The sequence below is a fragment of the Urocitellus parryii genome, chromosome 1 (assembly GCF_045843805.1).
Source record: "Urocitellus parryii isolate mUroPar1 chromosome 1, mUroPar1.hap1, whole genome shotgun sequence".
NCBI lineage: Eukaryota > Metazoa > Chordata > Mammalia > Rodentia > Sciuridae > Urocitellus > Urocitellus parryii.
In genome coordinates, this window is record NC_135531.1 from 60,222,470 (window position 1) to 60,245,966 (window position 23,497).

General features: G+C 41.1%; 1 protein-coding gene across 1 annotated transcript in view; it reads left to right on the top strand.

Moving 5' to 3' along the window:
- Positions 1-17,199, top strand: part of Mrps27 (mitochondrial ribosomal protein S27) — a 90,315-nt gene extending 73,116 nt beyond the window's left edge. Inside the window, exons 5-11 of the mRNA XM_026393229.2 lie at positions 233-347; positions 2,524-2,602; positions 4,450-4,565; positions 8,968-9,070; positions 11,507-11,649; positions 13,818-13,988; positions 16,204-17,199. Of these exons, the coding sequence (XP_026249014.1) occupies positions 233-347; positions 2,524-2,602; positions 4,450-4,565; positions 8,968-9,070; positions 11,507-11,649; positions 13,818-13,988; positions 16,204-16,443 (967 nt within the window). The 3' untranslated portion in view covers positions 16,444-17,199. The remainder of the gene's footprint in view (positions 1-232; positions 348-2,523; positions 2,603-4,449; positions 4,566-8,967; positions 9,071-11,506; positions 11,650-13,817; positions 13,989-16,203) is intronic.
- Positions 17,200-23,497: the final 6,298 nt, after the last annotated feature.

Genomic DNA, 23,497 nt, shown 5'->3' on the forward strand with positions numbered 1-23,497 from the left:
AGGAATGAAATTTTTTATAAATTCTTATTTATTATGTTGCCTCCTCTTTCCTGCTTCAGACTTATAATTAATGAGTTTCAACTTCAAATTTATATCATCTGTTGACGTATCACTTGGTCACATTGAGTGCACTGAGTAAATATCTAAGAGAAGACCTGCTGATGAAAGATGTATTTTAATACTGACATTTAAGAGGTGACACCAGTTTTCTTTCTTCTTGTGCTTTATTTAGATTTCGACATAGTCCCAACTGCTGGTACCTAAGAGATTGGACTATCCACACTTGGATTAGACAGTGTCTAAAATATGGTGCAGAAGACAAAGCTTTGTATACCCTTGTAAATAAGGTGAGTAGTTTCCTGGAGTATTTCCTGAGTTAAGAGGATATGGTGTTTGTACATGTTACAGTACAGCAAGGAATAGTACCAGAAATAACTTTTGTAAATTATCTCCCCTCAGATGCCTTTTCAAAATGGGGCTGAGTGTAATCAACAAAACAAATTATAAATAAATGTTCTGTAGCTGATACTTTTCTAAGCATAGTGACTCAAGAAAGGACAGGTAAAGGTTGAAAGATAGTTCAATCAGAACAACTCTGTACTGGTGGTCATTTCATTCTTTACCCTTAAGCCTAGGATTTCTTGCCTAGCTCCTTTTGATAAAGTATAAAGGGAAAATGACCAGTTTTGCTGGTGTGTCATCTCAAAGGTATTCAAACTTATCTTATACTATTTTTAAAGACTGTACTCCTAGATATTTCATCCTGTGTCTTTGCATTCTCTGACTACTGACCTCAAGCCTGAGATGAGGATCTAGGTCTTTGTTTTTTCAACTCTAATTTGAGCGAGTTGTATTAAACCAGTGATTTCCTATTCTGCCTTCCCATTAGTGTCATCCACGAATCTTTAAAAAGTATAGGTTCTTATATTTGCCCCCCCAAGAATTTAATTTAATTGTTCTTAATGGGGCCTGGGCATTGGTATGGGGGTTTTTTGTTTGTTTTAATGGTTTCTAGTTTTTTAAATAAGTGTTTAGATCAATTTTAGGTTTACAGAAAATTAAGCAGAAAGTACAGAAATTTTCCATATGTCTCCTGTCCCCATATATACTTAGCTTCCCACATAATTAACATTCTGCCCCAGTCTTTGATAAAAAAAGATTTAAAAAAAATTCCGCCCCAGAGCAGTACATCTATTAGAATTGACAAACTTACATTGACAAACACGTCATTATCACACAAAGTCACTAAGGTTCATTCCTAATGTATACATTTTTTGGTTATCAACAAAAGGTTCAATGATACATATCCACCATTATAGCATTGTGCTGGATAATTTGCCCTAAAAAATCCACTGTGCTCTGCCTGTTCATCCCTCATAAATATTTTTATTTTTTAAGTTTCCAGCTGATTTTAATTTATAATGAGGGTTGAGAATTCAAATCAGTTGATTTATACGGTCTTTTTCAGCTTTAATGATTTATCATCCTAAGATAGTTTGGTTTTTTTCTGTGCCTAGGGATTAGTGCTAATTTGGATGAGTGTTTTGAGAAATACAGATCCTGCCCATGAGATACAACCTTTAAAACAGTGACTTTTAAACATTTCTCCATTTAGTACACCTGAGGCGTCCTGTGCAGCCCACTAGTGACAGCAAGTTAGTTCCGCAGTGTTTCACAGTTAGGGTTTAAAAGGCTGGGGTCAGTACCTCCCAAGGCAGTGAGTGTAGTTGGAAAACTTTCTCAGGTGTTTCTGGTAGGGAAGAATTGAAGTAAGAATGTAAAATAAATATGCAACTACAATCTAGATCAGTGGTAGTCAAACTTGAGTGTGCATGAATATCATATAAGATGCTCACTAAAGCTTCAGGTTTCTGTGCCCAGTTCCAGAAATTCTGTGGATCTGAGGCTTAGGAATCTGTATGGTTTAGGAACTCCTAGAAAATTCTGAGGTAGATGCCAAAGAGTTCACATTTATCCCTAGAATTTTATTCTTAAAGTGTCTGTATATCTGATTCTCAAATACTCAGCTGCTTATAAGTACAATATCCCAGGAGGCTGGTTAGTAGCAAATATTTGCTAACATTTTTCTTGGGTCTTTAAAAGCCAGGCCAAGAACCAGAATATGCTGCACAATGTATATTTCTCTTGAGAATCTATTTTTTTGCATTGTTATTCATACTTTTAAAAAATCACTGAACCAGTTAGGGGGGGTATTTGATTTTTTCTTTTTATGTTGTTTTTAGCTATGGCAAGGTGTTAGAATTGAGCTTTCTCACATATCAATTGTCTTACATCAGACACCCACTCACAACTTTCTCACCCTGACCAACAGTTCTAATTACCAAACCTCATGAGTCACAGCTTCTGTTTCACTGTCAGCAGATGCTGTAAAATGATCGTCATAGGGTTTAAAGCTAATGGTGACACGTTTTATCCTGAATAATACATAGGCATTTATTACAGACTGCATTAAATTGAGATGTGTTTTTCTTTTTTTCACCTTTATTTTCATTTATATTACAGGTTCAATACGGAATTTTTCCAGATAACTTTACATTCAATTTACTGATGGATTCTTTCATAAAGAAAGAAAATTACAAAGGTAGGAAACTAAACCCAGATTCAGTTATTTATTATAGGGCTTTCAGCTTCTAAAGGGAAATATATAAATGCAGGCACTTTCCACTTTTTAGTTTCTTAATGACATCTCTTTACATCACTCTTTTAGTCAGAAAATTTTCATGTAAATATTGTCATTTAGGCAAAAAAGTTTAATATTGTCCCCTTTTTTTAATGGTTGTTAGAATAGGAAATATATTTTTTCAGTACTGGAGATTGAACCCAGGAGCATTCTACCTCTGAGCTACATTTCTAAACCTTCTTTTTTAATTTTGTTTTTGTGACAGGGCTTGCTAAATTGCCTAGGCTAACCTTGAACTTGCTATTCTCCTGCCTCGGCTTTCCAAGTAGCTGGGATCCTCACTCATCTAGGATAGGAAATATAAAATACATAAATGACTACAGAGGAAATGTTAATTATACAGGTTTATCTAATTTTACTACCTAAGCTTTTTGAAATGCAGAATATAAATAAAGGATAAAGTAAATTTGATTTAATATGCATGTGTAATTTTGAATTCTGTAAGGAACAGTTGGCAGAACTTGGATTTTTTTTTTTAAACAGATTTTTGGCCTTGGGTTCTAAAATATTATTAGTTTGTTTATTTAAAAGAAAATCTCTTCCAAGTCCTTATTTTACTAGACTCACACTAGATGACTTCCTGGTTTGCCTGCCTATCTCAGTTTCCCCATTTGCAAAAAGAATATAGATATTCATGTCTATGGCCTCCTTTAGAACCCTGACAATGTGCAGCTGGCCAGAAGCAGCTGCAAATCATGCTAACTTTGATAATTATGAGAGTATATACAAAAGCAACAGATTAACTCAGTTGAAAATACTTACTGTACTTATGATGTGTGCAGATGTTATATTTTAAACCAATATTAGCATTCTGTATTTTAACAACAAATAACGGAGGAATGGAAATTACTTGAAACTGGTTTTCTTAGCTTCTATCTGTTGTAGAATATCAAGGGAAAATAAGAATTGCTCAAGGCCTGCTCTCCTATGACCAGCTTGCATGTGAAAACAAATATGTTGTATGTTATACTCAGGGGCTTATAATTTATGAATGAGCATTTTCCTTTCCTTCTTTTAAGTCTTTTAAAACTGGATCTTACTGTCCCCTTTTATACTGATCAGTTTTCTATTGTCTTTGAAATGACACTTGGGATTTGGGATTTCCCTGGCATTTGTCTACTTCTGCCTCACTGGAAAGGTACCAGTGCAGAGAATGGTGCTAGCAGCCCAGCTTCTCTGCCCTGCTTGTCAGGGGTGACCTTGAAAATAGATGCATCTCCTTTCTGTATGCCTCAGTGCTTAATTCTGCCTCACAATTTTCAAGGCATTTTCATTTGTACTATCTTGGTAGATTGTCAACAGATCTCTTAAAGCATTTAGGGCAAATAACATTTTATCATTACAAATAACATTTTATCATTACCAAGAGAAATGAAGTGGTTTATTCAGTGTCCTGGAACATGTTGATGCAGTAGCACCTGATTTCATATTGTACAGTAAGTACAATAGAAGTTAAAGGCTTGAGAAAGACCTATTTTCCCAGGGGTGCTTTGCCATGGCACTACATACCCAGCCCTTTTTTATTATTTTAATTTTGAGACAAGATCTCACTGATTTGCTAAGAGTCTCACTATGTTGCCAACAATGGCCTTCAACTTGGAACCTTCTTGCCTCAGCCTTCCCAGTGGCTAGGATTACAGGCATGCACTCCCACACCCAGCTCTGTTCTCCACTTTTAAAAAGTATTTATTGTTAAGAGATTTGGTGATGTTACTACAACTTATTTTCACTTTTATCTTCTTACCCAGATGCTTTATCTGTGGTTTTTGAGATCATGATGCAAGAAGCCTTTGAAGTTCCTTCCACCCAGCTTCTCTCCCTGTATGTTTTATACCACTGTCTGGAAAAGAAGACAGACTTCAGTGTAAGTAATCCACACTAAAGAAGTGGTACTGAAAGCTTTAGGAAAGAGCAAGTAGTGGTTGCTTACCTAGAGGAAGTCTAGGGAAAGGTATCTGATGTGACCTTGAACGATCAGAAAAGAGTGTTTATTTCTGTACCTTCTAGTTACTGGTTTGTAACAAAATGGAACTGAATGTTTTGGAGGATTTGGTTGGTTTTTTTATTTGTTTTAGAATTTTTGTTTTGTTTTGTTTTGCTTTTTGCAGTGCTAGGGATCAAACCTGGGGCCTCTTATATGTCAGGCAAGCACTCTTTCACTTAGCTACATTCTAGCCCCTTGTGAATAATAGGAAACTTAACCTATGTAGAATGACTTCAGACATTCAGAAATGGGTCATTGGTAAGAGCTGGACATGGACTATCAAGGAAGCAGGTGGGCAGCTACCTTTGACTACAACCTAGGGAATTAAATGCCACTTGATTTGTGTCAGTATTTTTCTAAAGTTGTTCTAGGCCAGTTGTATTCTAGAAAGTTCAGAATGTCAAGCTTTTGGTCTTTGCTCTTAAATTAGGGTTTAGTCATTGTTTGTTCTTATCCTAAGTAACAATAGAAATAACAATAACTGGTATTTAAGTAGCACTTATTTTACACCAGACTGTGTGCTTGGTGTTTTAACTGTATTAGTGCCTCTCATCTTCACTCTATGCAGATAAGAAGACTAGGCCATAGAGGTGTTAAAGAATAACCACCCAGCTGGTAGGTGATGCAGCCACCCAGTATGAAGCCAGGCACTGTGGCTCTACTGTCTGCTCTTAACATTGAATGTTAAGATGTAACATCAAAACATCTTGTTGGGGGTAGGAACTGAAAAGGTGGTCTAGTCCAACTCCTATTCTAAAGAATTTATGGTATGTTATATCTTATTAGGATGAGTGTCACAGCGTATGGCATGCACCCCATTCATTATTAATTCATTAAATATATATTGAGCATCTATTCATTCCATACATTACCAAGTACCAGTTATACAAAGGTGAGCAAAGATTTTCTGCTTCCAGTCTAGTATTTTAAAACAAAATGAAACAAAACAAACATGCAAATATAAAAATATGACCATAATAAACACTATGAAGAAGTCTATGAAAGGCCTATCTTGTAGGGAGTTTTCTTTATATTTTAAACTTAAATTGGTTAGGAAGGGTTTCCCTAAGGAGATAGTTCTTGGGTTAACATGTGAAGGATAAGTGGGAATTTACACTGAAGAGGGAAAGAACAGTCTAAAAAGAGGAAATAACATGTTCCAAGGACCTATGGCAGGAAGAACATGGTGAGAAGAAAGCGGCTGAAGGAAGATGAAGGAATGGAGGGAGGATACAGTGAGATAAAGTTGGAGGACAGAGGCCAATGGTTTTTATCCTAAAAATAGTGAGGAGCCATTGAAAAATTTTGAGCACAGGAAGTAACATAATCAAATTTGTGTTTGAAAAGATCCTTCTGTCTATACTGTGAGTAAGAGCAGGACAAAGGTGACTATGGTCAGGCCAGCTGAGAGACTCCCATGCAGACTGAACAACAGATAATGGTCATGTAACAATGAGAGGGCCCACTGGACATATTTGGGAGGTAAATAACAGGAGAGGAGCTAGATGTGGAGGCAGGAGAGGCAGAGGTCAGTTATTTTCTCTTCAGTTTCTGAGTCATCTGGACAGAATGAACACCATGTTTGCCAAGGGAACTTTAGAAAAAGTTTTTGTTTGTTTGTTTTTGGCTTTGGATACAAGGGATTGAACTCAAGGACACTCAACCACTGAGCCACATCCCAGCCCTATTTTATATTGTATTTATTTAGAGACAGGGTCTCACTGAGTTGCTTAGCACCTCACTTTTTTGCTGGGGCTGGCTTTGAACTTATGATCCTCCTGTCTCAGCCTCTCACGCCACTGTAATTACAGGCGTGCACCACTGCACCAGGCAAGACCAGATTTTATGAGGCTCTGAACATCTTGCAATTTGAGATGCTTTTGAAACAGTTAAGAGATTTCATGAGGGAAATTGGAGGCTTAATGGAAAGATGTGAACTGTAGATACAGTTTTGATGATTAATTATACATCCATATATTTTCAAATGATCTATCACGCAAAAGGAAGGAAAATCAATGTTGTATGCATTTATCTGATTATTGTGCTCTACCCCATAATACTATGTTCAAATTAAAAATTAAAATAAGAAGAGAAATCAGGAATGTATTAGACCATAAAATCCATAGGAAGAGAGTGATCTACAATGTAGAGTGCTTCTGAGAGGGAAGAGTAAGATGAGGAATAAAAATATTTCATTGAAGTATGAAGTATTCTTGCAGTTGCACACCTGTAATCCCATAGACTTGGGAGGTTGAGGCAGAAGAATCCAAGGTCTAGGCCAGCCTGGAAAATTTAGCAAGACCCTGTCTTGAAATAAAATTAAAAGGTCTGGGGATGTAACCTGTTGGTAAGAAGACACTGAGTTCAATTCCTAGTGCAAAAAAAAAAAAAAAAAATTATTGAATTTAGTGACATAAAGACACTAAATTATAACCTTTGTATTCATGCAGATATGGAGCAAGAATCCAAATTGAAATGGATTAGGAAGTGATTTAGAGGTACGGAAAGGAGACCAGAAGTATAAGCAACTCCTCTGTGATGTCTCACTGTGAAGTGGGTGGGAGGAGGGCAGTGAGGATTTGCTTGGTATTAATAGGAGAGACAGAAGCATAAAATGGGAAAACCTTGAGGCCGCTAGTAAAATAGCACCTGAATTAATCCACCATATGGATTGGATATTCCTTATTCAAAATACTTGAGCCTAGAAAAATTTCACATTTTTTCAGATTTTAGAATATTTGAACATACATAATAAGGTACTTTGGGGATGGGACCCAAGTCTAAACGCAGACTTCATTTATATTTCATATACACCTTTACTTAGAGCCTGAAGGCTATTTTATACAATATTTTGAGTAACTTTATGCATAAAACAAAGTTTCATGGTGGTGAATTTTCCACCTGTGGTGTCATGTTGGCACTCAAAATGTTTTGGGTTTTGGAGCTTTGCAGATTTTCAGATTAGGGATGCTCAACCTATATCACTATCCCAGTCACCGTTCCCACCTGCCTGATCCCTAGCCCAACAAGGATAGCTGTCATGTGCTTCAGTGCTCCTTTGGCTTCAGCCCCTATTGTACTGATACTGTAGCTCCTGTTTTTCCCTTGGGGATGGGGGATGTTCAAGTAAGCCGGGCATGTGGGGATAATCAAACTTCCTGAATTAGAATAGTTTGGGGGAATAAAATGACCTGATCCTTAATTATCAGCTCTTTTACTTCTCTGCTGCTGAAGGACCTGAGGGTGGTGGTGTTTTTCTCCCAAGGTTTCTGCTGTTTTCAAAGGTTTAGGAAACCTCAAGAACTGGCATTTGTGTTGCATGAAGGCTGTTCACAGTCCAGAAGTTTGGGCACCTGTGAACACCTGAGCCGCCTCATTCATACCTGGTGGTAGCTGCAGCCTGTGTACCTTTATCATTCTTTGCTTCCTCCCTGAGCTCAGATGCTCCCGCAGGGCAGCTGGACCTCTTTGTGTTTCAAAGCTGGGCGAAGGCTGCAGGTCTAGCTAGTGTGTGCTCATGGCACTGAGGTCACAGCTCCTGTTGTCTCAGGAGCTGCCAAGGTTCTCCTTGGCCTGTGTTTCCAGGGAGTCCCCATCACTGCTATTATTAGTGTCTGAAAGGCGTAGCAACACTTGTGATTTTGCCCCCACTTTATGTCCCCATGTCTCAAAAGGCTTCAGTTTTATTGAAGTATAATTTTGCACCCTGGGTTGAAAGAAACAATAACTAAGTGTTTCTGATTGCCTAATTTGTTTTTAAGAGGCACAGATCTATCTAAAGGTGACTGAAGAGTGTTATTTATTTTAACATTGTGAAGGAGAAGTCATATTGCTGAGTTGTTTAAAAGTGAAAAGCTTGCTCATCGTGCCACAGCCCCTTGAGTGACAGCTTGTGGAATCTTCCTTGATGGCCTCAAGGCAATATGAACTCCAGAGTGAACTCTTTATTATTGTTTTGTTTTGCTATTCTGGTTGTAAAAGGAACTCTTATTCATTGCAAAAAATTGGAGAATAATGAAGAATACAAAGAAGAAAATCAAAGTTACTCATTAATTTTGCTGCTCAGAAATCTGTCAATGTATAGGTTACTTCTGGTCTGTAGTTTTCTTTAAACATACATAGCTTTTATTTACAAAATTGGGTTATAATATTTATAACTTTCTTATTTTGTGATATTTATCTAATGTGATAACATGTTTTTCCTCCATTTCATCAAAAGTCACATTTTTGTAAAAAATGTTCAGTGTTTACATGGACCATGATCTGGTATGTTCTATTGCAGTGGGAAGAAGAGAGGAACTTTGGTGCATCCCTATTACTTCCAGGCCTAAAACAAAAGAATTCAGTGGGTTTGAGTTCCCAGTTATATGGCTATGCACTTCTTGGTAAGCTTATGTATATTATTCTTCATGGATACACTTGGTACATTCTTGTATTTCATAGTAAAATTTTAATTTGATTTGAACTTACTAGTAGAATTCTTACTATAACCTTCATTTTTTAAAATTCATCTGTTTATTTATTTACTTATTTTTATTTTTTGGTATTAAGGATTGAACCCAGAGGTACTTTACCACTGAGCTACATTCCCAGTCCTTTTTGTTTTTTATGTTAAGGCAGGGTCTCACTAAGTTGATTAGGGCCCCAGTAAGTTGCTGAGGCTGGCCTCAAACTTGTGATCCTCCTGCTTCAGCCTCCTGAGCCACAGGAATTACAGGTATGCACCACTGGGCCCAACATAACCTTCATTTTTAGACATAAAAGTAGAAGGTCTCCATAGCTTCAGGTGTGACTTAAGGTCAGAACTGGTTCTGGAGGCTGTAGGTAATATTTGGTTAATCACCATGAGGGAGGGGAATAGAAAGGGAAGTTCTTATTCATTCTATTTTTCTTTTTCCTTTTCTGTTTGCAATACTGGGATCAAACCCAGGGCCTCTACCACTGAGGGGCACAAGCTCTGGCACCCTGTAGGGAGAGCCAACCAATCGAATCTTCCCCCCATATTAAAAGAGCTCTTCCTGTCTCTTCAGCCAAGAAGTGCAGGAGGAAAGAAATTAAGAGTTGGGGTTGAACTGTCTTTGGTTTTTTTTTCAGATGAGGGAAGAGAAACTCAGAAAGTATAACTCTTAGCCCTTTGGGAGAAGCAGAGAGCTGACCACTGGTACAGTGTGATTGTAGAGTGTGGTGAGATAGCAGCTGGCATTTGGACCCCTGGTTGCATTGAAAATCAGAAGGTTGAGAGGATTGGCCTCAGCAGTCCTGGTTGTGTAGAATCAGGACAACTAGCATTCAATTTAAATGTGTCCTGGTTTATAGAGATTATTAAATGCTTGTTAGTTCATCACCCTTCCGTTCTCTCTTAAGTAGATAGGCCTCCAGGAAACCCCCTTCCCTTGATAGCAGTTTGACTACTTTTTTTATATAACTTTATTTATTTATTTATTTATTTTTATGTTGTGTTTTAGATCGAACACACTGCCTCAGAGATGCTAGGCGAGCTCTGGGCCACTGAGCCACATCCCCAGCCCCAGTTTGACTGCTTTGGAAGTTGATCTTTGCTAACAAAACATAGTGTGGCATTCTTGGATGCTGATTCTAACATAAACTGAGAAAGAGGTAGTTCATAATTTATCAGACTGGCTATCAAATTAGTAAGGGTTGGCCACTCTTTTAAACAGTTTTTTCCTTATTTGCCACCTACTTTTGGTATTGATTTACATGTGTTTTCCTTTGTGTTCAGATTAGCATTCAGGATGACTACTCTGTGTGGATTTCTCAGGAAGTTGGCAGAACTAAGAAAACGTACTTTGCTTTTGTTCACGAGCAGAGGCCCTAGTGCATCATGACTGGCAGCCATCAGATCAGAGCTCTTTGCTCTCACTGATCGTGTGCTGTGCAGCCTGCTCAACCCTGCTGGAAGAAGCAGTGGCCCAGAATGTTGCTGCCCTCTAGCCCCAAGCACCTTAAAGATCTAAAATTAGCTGTCACCTGATAAGCTTTGTCTATTTGTATCCTACTATAGCTTTCCCAAATCCTCCTTCCTGGGAAAGATAAACGAAGGTGGATTTAAGGCCTGGCAGTTCAAGGTGACTGGTCATTAGTGTAGAGAGGTTTTCTGCTCCGCCGTACAGACAGCCTCTCTCACTGCTAAAGACCCTGTTGTCCACATCCACATCTTCAGCCCCAGTTTTGATGGTGTGAGGTTCCAAGGGGAATTTTATGTCCTAATATCCAAAAGGATCCCCAGTACTCTATGATTTCAGAATTGATGGCCCCCACCTAAAATAAAGGGGAAAATTAGATTTTTCCTCTCCATATAAATAGTCGATTGGGTGTTTTGGCACTTTTTGAAAAATGTCGCACATTTCCTGGCAAGAGAAAGTTGTCAGCTGTTGACAAAGTTGTCACTGTAGGAAAGTTGGGGAAATTTCTTTTTCTAATAAAGATTTTGGTCTTAAATAAAAATAGCATTTCCGTTGACTTGTGTTTTAAGGGTAGCCCTGCTCAGAGGCAGATATTTCAGTATTAAGATTTCCCTCAGCCCGATAATTCATGCAAGCTCATACTCCACCAGCCCAAATGAAAAAGAAGAAAAACAGGTTCACACAATTTTGTATTAAATTTGTGAAGGTGAGTTCTGCTAAAGAACTATCTGAAATATCACCAGGACACTGGATGAGGTAAGGCTCTCGGTGCAGATTTGAAATGATCCTTCTGTGTTTCTAGAACTGCAAGGCAAATACTCACTAGCACCTCCAAGTTTTCAGTCTCAGAGTGGGAAGACATGCTGAGCTTTTTTCCTTGTCCTTTCTTGGCCACAGGGAAGGTGGAATTGCAGCATGGGCTACGAGCTGTGTACTACAACATGCCTCTGATGTGGAAACCAGGCTACCTTGACAGAGCCCTTCAAGTGATGGAAAAAGTGGCCTCTTCCCCAGAAGACAGAAAGCTATGTCGAGAAGCGGTATGTTCTTCATCCCTGAGAACACACTCACGCCATCTTTGTGACTCATGATAAGTTGAGCTTTGATTTTTGTTTTGTCTTTCCCCTACCCCTACTTTTATATTTGTATACTTATTCAGTTAAAAGGAAAGAATAAACACAAATATTTTCAATGCTACCAACAAAAAACATTATAAGATTAATGTTGATTTATAGCTTTTATTGCCCCAAAGGAAAACTATTCCCCTCCCTGAAACTCAAGCTAAATTTAGTAAAATATTGCCTACCCTACTACCTTCCCTCAACTCCACCCCCCAAAAAAAATCTCAGTGGGAGCTTAAGAGAGGGTAAGATCATGTGTTAAATACTTCTAGCATTTCTTTACCCTCACGTAATCCTGAGAAATTACAGAGGCATTTTTCCCCTATAAGAGCCCTCAAGAAATGAATCTGGGGCACACATCTATAATCCCAGCAACTCAGGAGGCTGAGACAGGAGATTGCAAGTTCAAGGCCAACCTCAGCAACTTACCAAGACCCTGTTTTAAAATGAAAAGGACTGAAAATAGAGCCCTGGGCTCAATCCCCAGTACAAAAAAAAGAAGAAAAGAAATGAGTGTCAGAGATGGCATGATCTTTTCCTTCCATTAAGCCATTGTGTGATCAAGGTGTGCACTGCTGAGATCTGGGTCACATTTTTTTTTTTTTTTTTTTTAAGTTCTAAGCTGTTTGCATTGCCTGATCTTGAACACTGTCCTCCCACCAGCTCCAAAGCTCATCTCTCATAACACCCTTGTCACTATGAAGTCACTAGACTTAGCTCAGACTCTAGAAAGCATGATAAGCCTTGCACCCCACAGGGAGCCATGGTGTCCACTCTCTCCAAGTAGCCTTTCTAGCCAGTGAGGCCTCGTTACCAGAGTGAAGTGTCAGGTATTTTGTCGTTACCCTGTCCATTAAGGCCCACTATGAACATTTCAGTCATGAGACATACAGGTCTAGTGCCTTTACTGTCACCTTATACTAATGTGTAGCAAATCATATGTTCTTTACCAGTGTTTATAACAAAAGGTACACATTTCTAAATATGCATTTTAAGCCTGCTGTAGTCAGTACTAGTGTTTGAAGACAAAATTATACATAAAAACCTTGCCAGGGAAATATTCCTTCCTATCTGAATCAAATTTATACTCTTTATATTCTAACTTAAAAGGAGTCTGATTCACATGTTGGCAAGAATATGCTATATGTCCAGTTTGGGCATTATGCTTCAAGTAGTAAAAGGACTTGAAGTCATTTGGGGGTCTTGTTCTAATGTGATATGGACAAAATTAATCAGCGTGCAAGTAGGTGCTTATGCCCGCCTCGCTGTTGTTTCCATCCCATCTCTGACGACTAGGCCCTCTGTGGGTCAAGGGAACTAAACTCCACAGTGGAAGCAAAGGGGAGAGGGATCGAAACAAAAAGAAACTCTGTTTTTTAATTAACCTACTACTTAAGTCACAGAAATCACCTCATTAAAATGAATTTCATGGATGTATCTCTGGCCTTTGCCAGCAGCTTATGTAGATCAGACTGATCCCTAATTTATAGATACTCTGTGAGCCGAAGTCTTTCTCTGAGAGAGGCCCTCGCCTATACCCAGCAGCTTTACCATGCATTCACACTGGCCTTTTGTTGGCTGTGGTTTGTGGTGGTCTTTCTTTCCCTTTGTCCCAATTCTAAACAGATTCCAAAGAAAGACATGGGAAGGGGAGGTACTTTAACGGCCATCAAGCATAATTCCCGGTTTCCTACCTTGCTAATTGAAAGCAGACTTGAATGCCATGGTGCTGATTCACCTATACAAATAATCTGTAGCTTGCTTATTTGTACCATTTGCTTTGTACGGAGTTTTCCATGCCATCCGAGAGGGTGTTTCTAATGTGCAAAAATACAATCATTTATATTCCTTCTTTTGTTTTGTTGTTGTCAGTGCTGGGGGTGAAACCCAGACCCTCAAGCATGCTAGGCAAGTGCTCTACCCCTGAGCTGTAGCCCTTGCTATTTTCTACAATTTCATACAGAAAACTTAGCAGCTTTTTAGATCCCCTTTTTCCCTTTCTTCCACCATCTTCAGCCTCTCTTCACAGTTTGTTGCCAAGACCACATGATGCACTTATAGTCCCTGACCCTCTCTCTGCTCCATAGCTCGATGTGCTAGAAGGAGTGCTGCACACGCTGACTTCCCCAGCTGAAGAAACTTCTGAGAAACAGTCCCAAGAAAGTGACGACAATCAGGGCTCCGAAAACCTGGTGGAGCTGCTAGACATAGAGGAACCAGAACAATCCAAGCTGCCCCGATACCTGGAACGATTTAAGGTGAATCGGAGCAGAAATTGAGTCTTTCTCTGTTGTGCATAAAGCATGTTCCTCTGCTGTGGTGATGGACAAGTAATCTTCATGCATCAATGTCACACACAAAGGCAGGAAAAAATGACATTAAAAAATAACATTTATATTGCTTTGCACAGAAAGTGGTCTTAAAAGAAGCCAGTGGAATTTTTATGCTTCTTTTTGTACTTAAGCTAATCGGTGATAGTTTTGTTCACTAAGGCAGCATGTCATTACCCACTCACCCCTGATATGTGCCTGGTGGGTGGATAATGGCTCATCTCCTCTTGACAATATCCCGACTCCTGCCCCTGGTGGAAAGTATCGGGTCACTTCTCCATATTGCCCTGAGTGTGCCTGATCAGAAACTCACAAAGCCACATTAAACAAGAAGTGGTAGGATGTAGGCATCTTTTGTTGCTCAGCTTTGGCAACTTCATGCTGTTCTCTAAAACATTAGAAATGCTCTTCTATGCTACGTGGCCTGGTAAACAGGTTTTCCCTGTTTCTTTACAAAACAACCCGAACTCTCAAACTGTCTTTGGTAGCTTTTAACTGTACATCCCTAACTGTTCTGTGATCGGCATCAGAGAAAAAGAACCATGTTCAGTGTTAAAACCCTTGGCCTACTCCTTGCTTTGTTTCTCATTCGTTTAGTGCAAAGAGGAAAAAGTGCTGCCTGAATGGGAAACCTATACACAGAACAGAAAACCATCTGGTGCCAGCTGACCTATTGGTGATTTTGTAGCAGATAGATGTAAACTTTGCTAGGTTATTATATTTAAATATATTCATAATTACATCAAATCAGCTATGCAAAACCTCTTTTCTCGTGTTAGAAGGGGAATTCTATGGTATTTTAAGCAATTCTTTCTCCCAATACTTTAGAAAGATCATTGTACAACTTTTCTTCTTTGTAATTGAAACTGGGAACGAAAGGTTAACTAATGTTCCCAAGATATACAGAGAACTGGGTTGAGAATTTACATACCCATCTTTGGCTCCCCAGTTTTCATTCACCGCATACACATTGACCAAGGTTGATATGCTATTAAAAATTATAACCTCTTTCTGTTCTCTCTCTCTCTCTCTCTCTCTCTCTCTCTCTCTCTCTCTGATTGATTGATACTGGGGATTGAATCCAGGGACACTTTTAGCACTGAGCCACATCCCCAGCCCTTTTTATTTTTTATTTTGAGACAGGGTCTCACTAAGTTGCTTAGAGGCTCACTGAATTGCAGAGGCTTGCCTCAAACTTGCCTAAGCCTCCTGAGCCACTGGGATTACCACCACACCTGTTATAACTTCTTACCCTGGTTTTGTATATATTTCATCTTAGAGGGTAGAAACTTCTATCTACTTAAAGTTCTTAACCTTTACTCTTCTGCAGATGTATTTTACAAAAATCAAATCAAAAGACAAATGTTTGTCAGCTACTAGCTCTGAGGCACCACTTTACTTCATTTACTGGTTTTTAGAACATGGGGATATGTGGTATAAGCTGCAGCTGGGGCCGTAAGTGGTGCTGTCTGATGAACTTTATCTTGAAGCATTTAAGTAAACTAATGTTTTCAGTGCTTCTCCAGGATCACAGCACTGACCAAACCAAGTGCCATTTCAGATGGAGCTGTAAGCAGGCAGGATATGAGGCTGACCTGCAGGAGGGCACAGCAGTTGGAAGCCCTCATGGGGGCTGTTTAGTATGCCATTAGCGAGAGGCCGCCATTAGTGAGAAGCCATCAAAATGATTTCAGTCTGTTAAAAGGAACGCTAGTAAGGCAAAAACGGACTTGTATGTATGGGTGCACTTGCTCTAGTTTATCAGCTATCTCAGCCATTTTGTTTGCATCCTAGAATCCTGGTGCTTGGAGTTTGCTGCTTGGTTTGGAGTAGGTCAGAGTGGAAATGTAGATATGTTCTATCCATGCTGTCTTTTTGGTTTATAACAAGAAACAACAGGGAGTCAGCAGGTGGAGTTCCGCTTTGCCTCGTGAGAGTCAAGGGGGAGAAATCACATGTGGTGAATCTTAGCAAAACTGCTGAGCTAAAAAAATAAAATGGCAGAAAGCTAGCAGTGCCTGGATGAAAGAGAGACAGCTTTCCAACCGAGGCCCCTCCCTGTAAGCAGAGTGTGTGGCTTTACAAGTGACTTAATGGCTTATCTTCCTCTCCCACCTGCCCCCACCCCTCTTGTTTCCAACAGGCCTCACAGTCCAAGCTTCAGGCTCTGGGCCGAATTGAGTCAAAAAGCCTTTTGACTCTGACCACGCAGCTTGTCAAGGAAGAGCTCCCCACCTGTGAGGCAGAGGACCTCGCCACCTATGAGCAGAAGCTGCAGCAGTGGCATCGGGATATGATGCAGTTGATTCAGAGGGAGCAGGAGCAGAGGGAGAGAGCGAAACGGGAGCACCAGGCCCGGAAAGCCGCAAAGGGAGCAGCTTAACAGGCCCCAGGTTATCCCTGCACAAGAACCTCTCTAGGCTGCCTCAGCACTCACCAGTGACAGAGCAGGTCCCCAGCCTCCACCAGCTGGCTTCTCAGATCAAGTTTCAGGTGGCCCAAAAACCATGATGTGCTACGTATCAAGACACTGTGACTGCCCAGCCAGAAACCGAGAAGGGCTGAGAACTCAGAAAGTGGCAAGTGGTTGGGCTGAAGCCATCAGCTGAATACCTTAAAAGGGACTTTTGAGGCTCTTGATGGTGCAGGGATCCTTTGTGAGTATGGAAGGTTGGCAGTACATAGTGAGGGAGCTGGGGGTGGGCACTATGGCTAAAGAGCCAGGGCCCCCTGTCCTCTGCCCAGGCACATCAGGCCAAGGTGAACAGCAGGTCCTAAGACCTCAGCCCTCACTACCCTCTCTGTGAACTGACCATGAGTGCTCACTATTCCACTACTCCTTCCCCACCCGTCTTGCCCATATGATTCTGCTCTGGGAAAAGTTCAGGACAGGAGTGTACTCAGGACCATGACTCGCTGGATTTAAATTTTAGACACTGATGGTAATATTTTGAGAATGTAAAAGCCTTTGAGGAGAAACCTAGCCCTAGTCGTGAAGCCTTCTCAGCATGGCTTCATCACATTGGGGTAATTTTTCCAAAGCATTGTCTAGCTCCGTTTTCAAGGAGGTAGAAAGAGCCTTTTGTGTGTGCATGCACACACACACACACACACACACACACATTTTTTGGTTAAAGAAGTTGGAGAAAATGAGAGATGGGTTGGGTCCTGATGCAGATGATATGCAGAATTGTGAAACTGTCAGAAGATGGAAAATCCCTTCTTGAAGTTTTCTCCTCTGTGAAGGGGTCAGGGGACAGCTTTTGCTTGCTACGTAATGTTGCCTTTAAGGTCAATGGTGTATTTTTCTTGAGGATTGTGCTCATTTATCAAGAAACTATGAAAATAAAGAATAAAATGAAATAATTCCAGAACATTTATCTTTCAGGGAGAGGAGAAGTCTTAGCAGTATTGTTACTGTGATTTTGAACAACACATTCTCAGCCCTACTATGTAAAACTGTGACATCTCTAAAAAAAATCTTCATTCACGGTCACTAAATATGTGCCAACACCTCAAGCAACCCTACTAGGCGTTACCATCATCCCCATGTCATGAAGAAAAAAATTAAACTAAGCCCTCCCCTGAGCTGGGACTGCCGCTGCCCCTCCTCCATGTGTACACTAGTCACCCAGCACGGGCCCTACAGTCTAGCTGTGCTGACTCCTGCTTAGTAGAAGGTCACAACGATATTGGTTTGCCAAGGGCAAGTCTTTTTCAGCTATTCCTCATCTCAAGATGGAGATTCAAGATCTCAACAGTTAACTTTTGCTCCGTGAGTGACTTTTATACGTGAAGTAGCTGGTTAACACTTTGGCTTGTAATTATGCCTTCACTTTTCCTTCCCTTCTGTCCCTATTTGTACTTCACTTCCAGTCTTCTCCAGGAGAGACCCTTCTGCCCCCAGCAGGCTCTTACATGCTCCTGTTCCTCAGGAGTCCTTCCATACTCTCTCTCCCAGGGTCTCTTGAAGTCCTTCCCTTCCAACTCATCTACCCTCTCCCCACGCCCCCATCTCCTAAGATGTGGATACTCTTCCACCTTCCTTAATGACTGTGATTTCCCCGTACAACTGTCCTCTGAGGCTTTCTCTGACATTCTCTCTGTATTCTTCCATGAAATGGAGAAACAGCTCTGAGTACCCTGTTACCTTCCCACAAGCTGACCTGCCAGAGTCACCACCAGATCTTTGGCATCATAGCACTGATTTACAGTCTTAGACCCAGAAGTCCCATTCTCCAGTCTCATACTATGACCCCTGCTGAACCAGCTTGTCCTGTTATTCCCACCTATAAACCTTTACCTGTCACTCAAATCCTTGATCTCCAGAATTCAGACCCTACTTGTCTCTGTCCCAGCCCAGTCCCCGTGGTCAGCCATCCCACCTACATCCTTGCTTCTACTCAATAGGGATCTAATTGTGTCCCCTAAGAAAATATGTTAAAGCCCTAGTATCTTAGAAGCTGATGTTAGTTGGAAATAGGTGTTTTCTTGAGGTACTCAAATCAAAATGAGAACAGTAGAGTCAGCCCTATTCCTATTTGGTATTTAAAAGGGGGAATTGTGTGGAGACAGAAATACAAAAGAAAATCAATGTGAAGATACACTGGGAAATGGGTAACTATCTGGCGTGGAGCATCTGCAAGCTAAGGGATCCCAGGCTGATAGCAAACACCAGAAGCTAGAAGAGGCAAGGATGGGCTCCCTTTCGGCCTTCATGGTGAGCAGAGAGCCCTGCTGACTCCTGGACTTTTAGCCTTCAGAGCTGTTCTGTTCTTCCGGGCCCTTAAGAGGTCCTAAGACCTCACACCTCAGCATATCAGTAACTGATAACACCGCCATTTGTTTTGTTTGCTTCTGACTACTAACAACTGGTAATTGTTTTAGTTACCTTTTTCCTACTGTAACCAAAATACATGACAAGAACAATTAGAGGAAGAAAAGTTTATTTGGGGGCTCATGGTCTCAGGTTTAGTTGGCTGACTCCATTTCTCTAGGCCCAAGACAAGGCAGAATTTATAGAGTATACTAGAGGAAAGTGGCTCAGGACACTGCACCAGGAAGCAGAGAAAGAGAGAACTCTGCTCAACAAGGACAAAATATAAATCCCAAAGACGTCCCCAGGGACCCATCTCCCGACACGCTTCACCTACCTGTAGTTAACAACCAAGTTAGACCCTATCAGGAGATTAAAACACTGGTTAGGTTGAACCTCTTGGCCTAATCATTTCATCTCTAAACTTTCTTCCATGTCTCACACATGAGCTTTTTGGGAATACAGTAATACAAAGTCATAATTCAATTTCTCTACAAAATTAAGTCCTCTTTAATTCAATAGTCACTCTGTGCCAGGCATCATGCCACATACCTGTAATCTCAGCAACTCAGGAGGCTGTGGCAGGAGGATAACAAGGTCAGCCTCAGTAACCTAATGAGATCCTGCCTCAAAAAAGGCTGGGGATGGACCAAGGCTATAGCTCAGTGGCAGAGCGCTTGCCTGGCACATGTGAGGCACTGGATTCGTTTCTTGGCACCACATAAAAATAAGCAAAGGCATTCTGTCCATCTACAACTACCCAAAAAAAAGAGGGGGGCTAGGGGTATAGCTCAGTGATAAGCACCCCTGGGTTCAATCACCAGTAAGAGGGAAAATAATAGTCACTGCTTAACTATAAATGACTCAAGGTTTTACTGCAATGGTTTTGCTACTCTGCATGAGCCCAAGGTTCTTGCCCTTAGAATTGTGAGGAGAGGATCTTGCTTCCACATTATCAAGAATATTGGGGCCATGTGACAGCTTCGGTCTCCCTTCTACTTCCAAGTGATTGCAGTCCTCTTCTTCCCTTCCAAGATCAGACTCGCTTGTAATCTTGACTCCATAGCTGCCTGCTTTTACAGAAACACCAATAATTATCTTTCCATCTGGCATCAGCTCTACCGAGTTCTTCCAAGTCTATAGTCTCATTCAAGACCCCTTTTGCTTCAAAAAACAAAAAAGGCTGGCTGGGTGAGGTGATGCACACCTGTAATCCCAGCTATGCAGGAGGCTGGGGCAGGAGGATCGCAAGTTCAAGATCAAGCTAGGAAAAGCAAGAACCTTGTTCCAAAATAAGGAATCAAAAGGTCTGGGGATGTGTTTCAGTGGGAAAGCACCCTGGGTTCAATCCCACATACCACAAGCAAATAAAAAAGCCTTTATCCTTCCGTCAATCAAGCTACACTCTCCTCCGTATGTCACCAGGCTCCTTGAAAAGGTATGCACACTTACTGGCCCATTGCTCCTTCATTAGCCCTGAGAACTGGCTTTCAGCTTTACTTCTGCTGCACAGTGTGCTCATCGACTCCCACAATCCTGTTTCCCCTCTTAAATTTGCTTTGTTTGACTCCCTGATCACTTCCTATGTGCTGGCACCGCTCTCCTGGGCTCTCAACCATTTAACATACACTGTGCAGCCACCACACTGAGTGCTTTGGAGTTGACAAAGACAAGTGATAGAGATCCTGCCCTCACATAACTTAGCTTCTTTTAGCTTCTATTGAAGGAGAAGAGGCCGACACACAGACACCTGCCAACCCAGCTGCAAGGTGTCAGAGAGTCAGGTAAAGTGACAGGGGAGTTCTCAGGAAGATCACTGCAGACTGAGGGATGGGAAAGCCTCTAGCAGCAGGAAACAATCCCGTTTTGTGCTCTAATTCATCCCACAGGTCTGCTTCAAGCTGCCCTGGGTAGAGGAGGCTTCTCCATGGAGTCTCCTGCAGAGTATTCATGATAAAGTATTTTAAATCCAACTAAAATAAACAATTCTGACAGATCTGTTTGGCCTATGCCCAAGACTCACCTTGGCAAAAAAGAAAGAAAAGAGGGAGGGAGGGAGGAAGAAAGCAAGCAAAGAAAGGCTAGTGGAGAGAAGAAAAAAACAATGGTGGGGTATAAATATCTCAGACTCCTCAGGGCTCTGTTCCCTTGGCAGCAAACCTTGCATCTTGTTTTCCTGCCTTCCAGTTGATTACGGATATCAGATATTTGTGCAGGAAGGTGGTTGTAAGTTGGAAATAGGTGTTTTCTTGAGGTACTCAAATCAAAATGAGAACACTACAGTCAGCCCTATTCCTATTTGGTATTTAAAAGGGAAGTAGTCAAAGACCCTGAAAACACGTTGATCAAAGCCACTTTTTCCCACCCTGAATGGAGACAGCTAGCTTTGGCATCCATTGTTGTCTGACTTTGGACATCTTCCCTGGAGTATAATGCTGCGTTTTCCCTCTGCTGCAGCTACTTGGTGACCTTTAAAAAGCTTTTATAAGCCCTGCAGGAAAGAGGGAAAACAGCTCTTCAGTAGAGCAAATAATTTAGGATTGGAATGTAAACCATGTTCAGAAACTCGTCACTGTGTTCTCCAGGAAGCAGATGCTGAGTGACAGGTACCCATGAAAGCGAGTTTGGGGGTCATGCCTGTGAAAGGTAAAAGGAGGTGGAAGTAGCATTGTCAGGGAAAGCCCGTGGGTATAGACCTCACGTCTGCCAAAGGGAAGGAACACTGGGAGATGCTCAACCCCATTGCCAACCTCAGCCAGAACTGTGACCTGACCACCTTTCCTACCATGGACCCTAAGCTACCACTAAACTTAATGACATACGTCCACTCTCACCAGGGATTTCCTGATGGCCTTGTTGAGTGTCGGGTCTCTATGCAACCTAAAGCTGTGCTGGGCCTCCTGGCTTCCTGTGATGTATGTGTCCACCCAGCAGGCTCACTCCCCTCCATGGCCAGGTTTATCCAGGCCTTGCCGGTCTGTTCTGTATGGAACCTCTCTTTCTCCAGGCTTTTACCAGCCATCCTGGAAGCAGGTTTGCAACATCCTTAAGTGGTAAACCCCTTATCCACTTTGTGGTTCTGAATTAATTCTTAAGAACCAATGGTGAGAGCAGCACCAGACTTTAACCTTCAAGACAGAAACTCTGTGTCTTGTTAATTATCATATCCTGACAGAAAACAATCACTCCCTTGACGAGGATGCTGCTTAGGAATATTTATTGAATAAATTATTAGGTTGAACGTCCTTGGGCTGAGCTATATAATTCTTGGCAGAAATATTGAAACATTAGAAGATAAACACACACACCAAGGTGAGAGTTTAATGACAAAGAAAGCCTCTGAATTCCTTCAAGGGGTGGTGTAGGCCAGCAAAAGTGACATCAGGTGGAAAGTTCATGGGGACTAGCAAGGAGAAGTGTCAGAATTATCTCTCTGTCTCATATGTATCCCGTTTACTTGCCTCAAAGCAGAAATTGATAAAGCCAGGACACAAATCTCATGATTCCTAGAGCAGAAGCTAATATTTAGGCTGAGCATGGTGGCACACACCTATAATACCATCAGTTTTTTGAAAGGCTGAAGCAGGACTCAAGTTCAAGGCCAGCCTCAGCGACTCAGTGAGGTCCTAAGCAACTTAGCAAGACCCTGTCTCAAAATGAAAAAAAAAAACACAAAGGACTGAGGATATACAGCTAGGTGATAAAGTGTTCCTAGGTCCAATCCCCAGTAAAAAAAAAAAAAAAAAAAAAAAAAAAAGAATATATTTATTGAATACTTATAACCAAGAATTCTTTTTTAAAATTATTTTATTTTTTATTTATTCATTTGGTTTTTTATGTGGTGCTAAGAATTGAACCCAGTGCCTTACATACGCTAGGCAATCTCTCTGCCACTGAGCTACAATCCCAGCCCTAAGAACTCTTTATATTATCTTATTTAATCCATAGAATATGGTAAGTGTTATAGCTGTATTATATTACATATGAGAAAACGAAGTCTTAGAGAAACAATTCACTGCCAGGACCACCCTCAATGAATTGAAGAGCAAAAGTCAAACCCAGACCTGACTCCTAAGGCTACTTTCCCAAATTCGCCAGATCACTGTCTGATTTAGGTTCCCCCTAAATCAGTGCAGGTGATAGGAATTTGAGTGCAAGTAGGTAGTCTGTGGTTGGAGCAGTTCCCAAACAAATGGGTGAGGGAGGTCAGAACTTACAAGGAAGGAAGGAAAGCCCATCAAGTATGGGTAACTGAGTGGTTGGTTGGGGGGCGGGGGCAGGCTTACTCCTAGGGATGCAGAGAGTGTAGGCACACAGCAGCCTCAGTGCACCAAGGGGTAAGGGAGCCGGGGTGTTTATGTGTGAACTCCATTCCCTCATTGGCTAGGGAAACTTCTGGCCTCCTGGACCAGCATACCAACATGACAGTAAATACCCCTGTGCAAAGACCAGGAAGTCATCTATCCACTGGTGGGAACTGTCTGCAGGTGACCTCAGGTATAAGCCCAGGACAGTAGTTGTCAACCAGGAGTCATTTTGCTTCCAGAGAATATTTGGCAATGTCTGGTGGTGCTTTGGATTGTCACAGCTGTTATTGGGGAGGTGGAGAGGCCAGGGATGC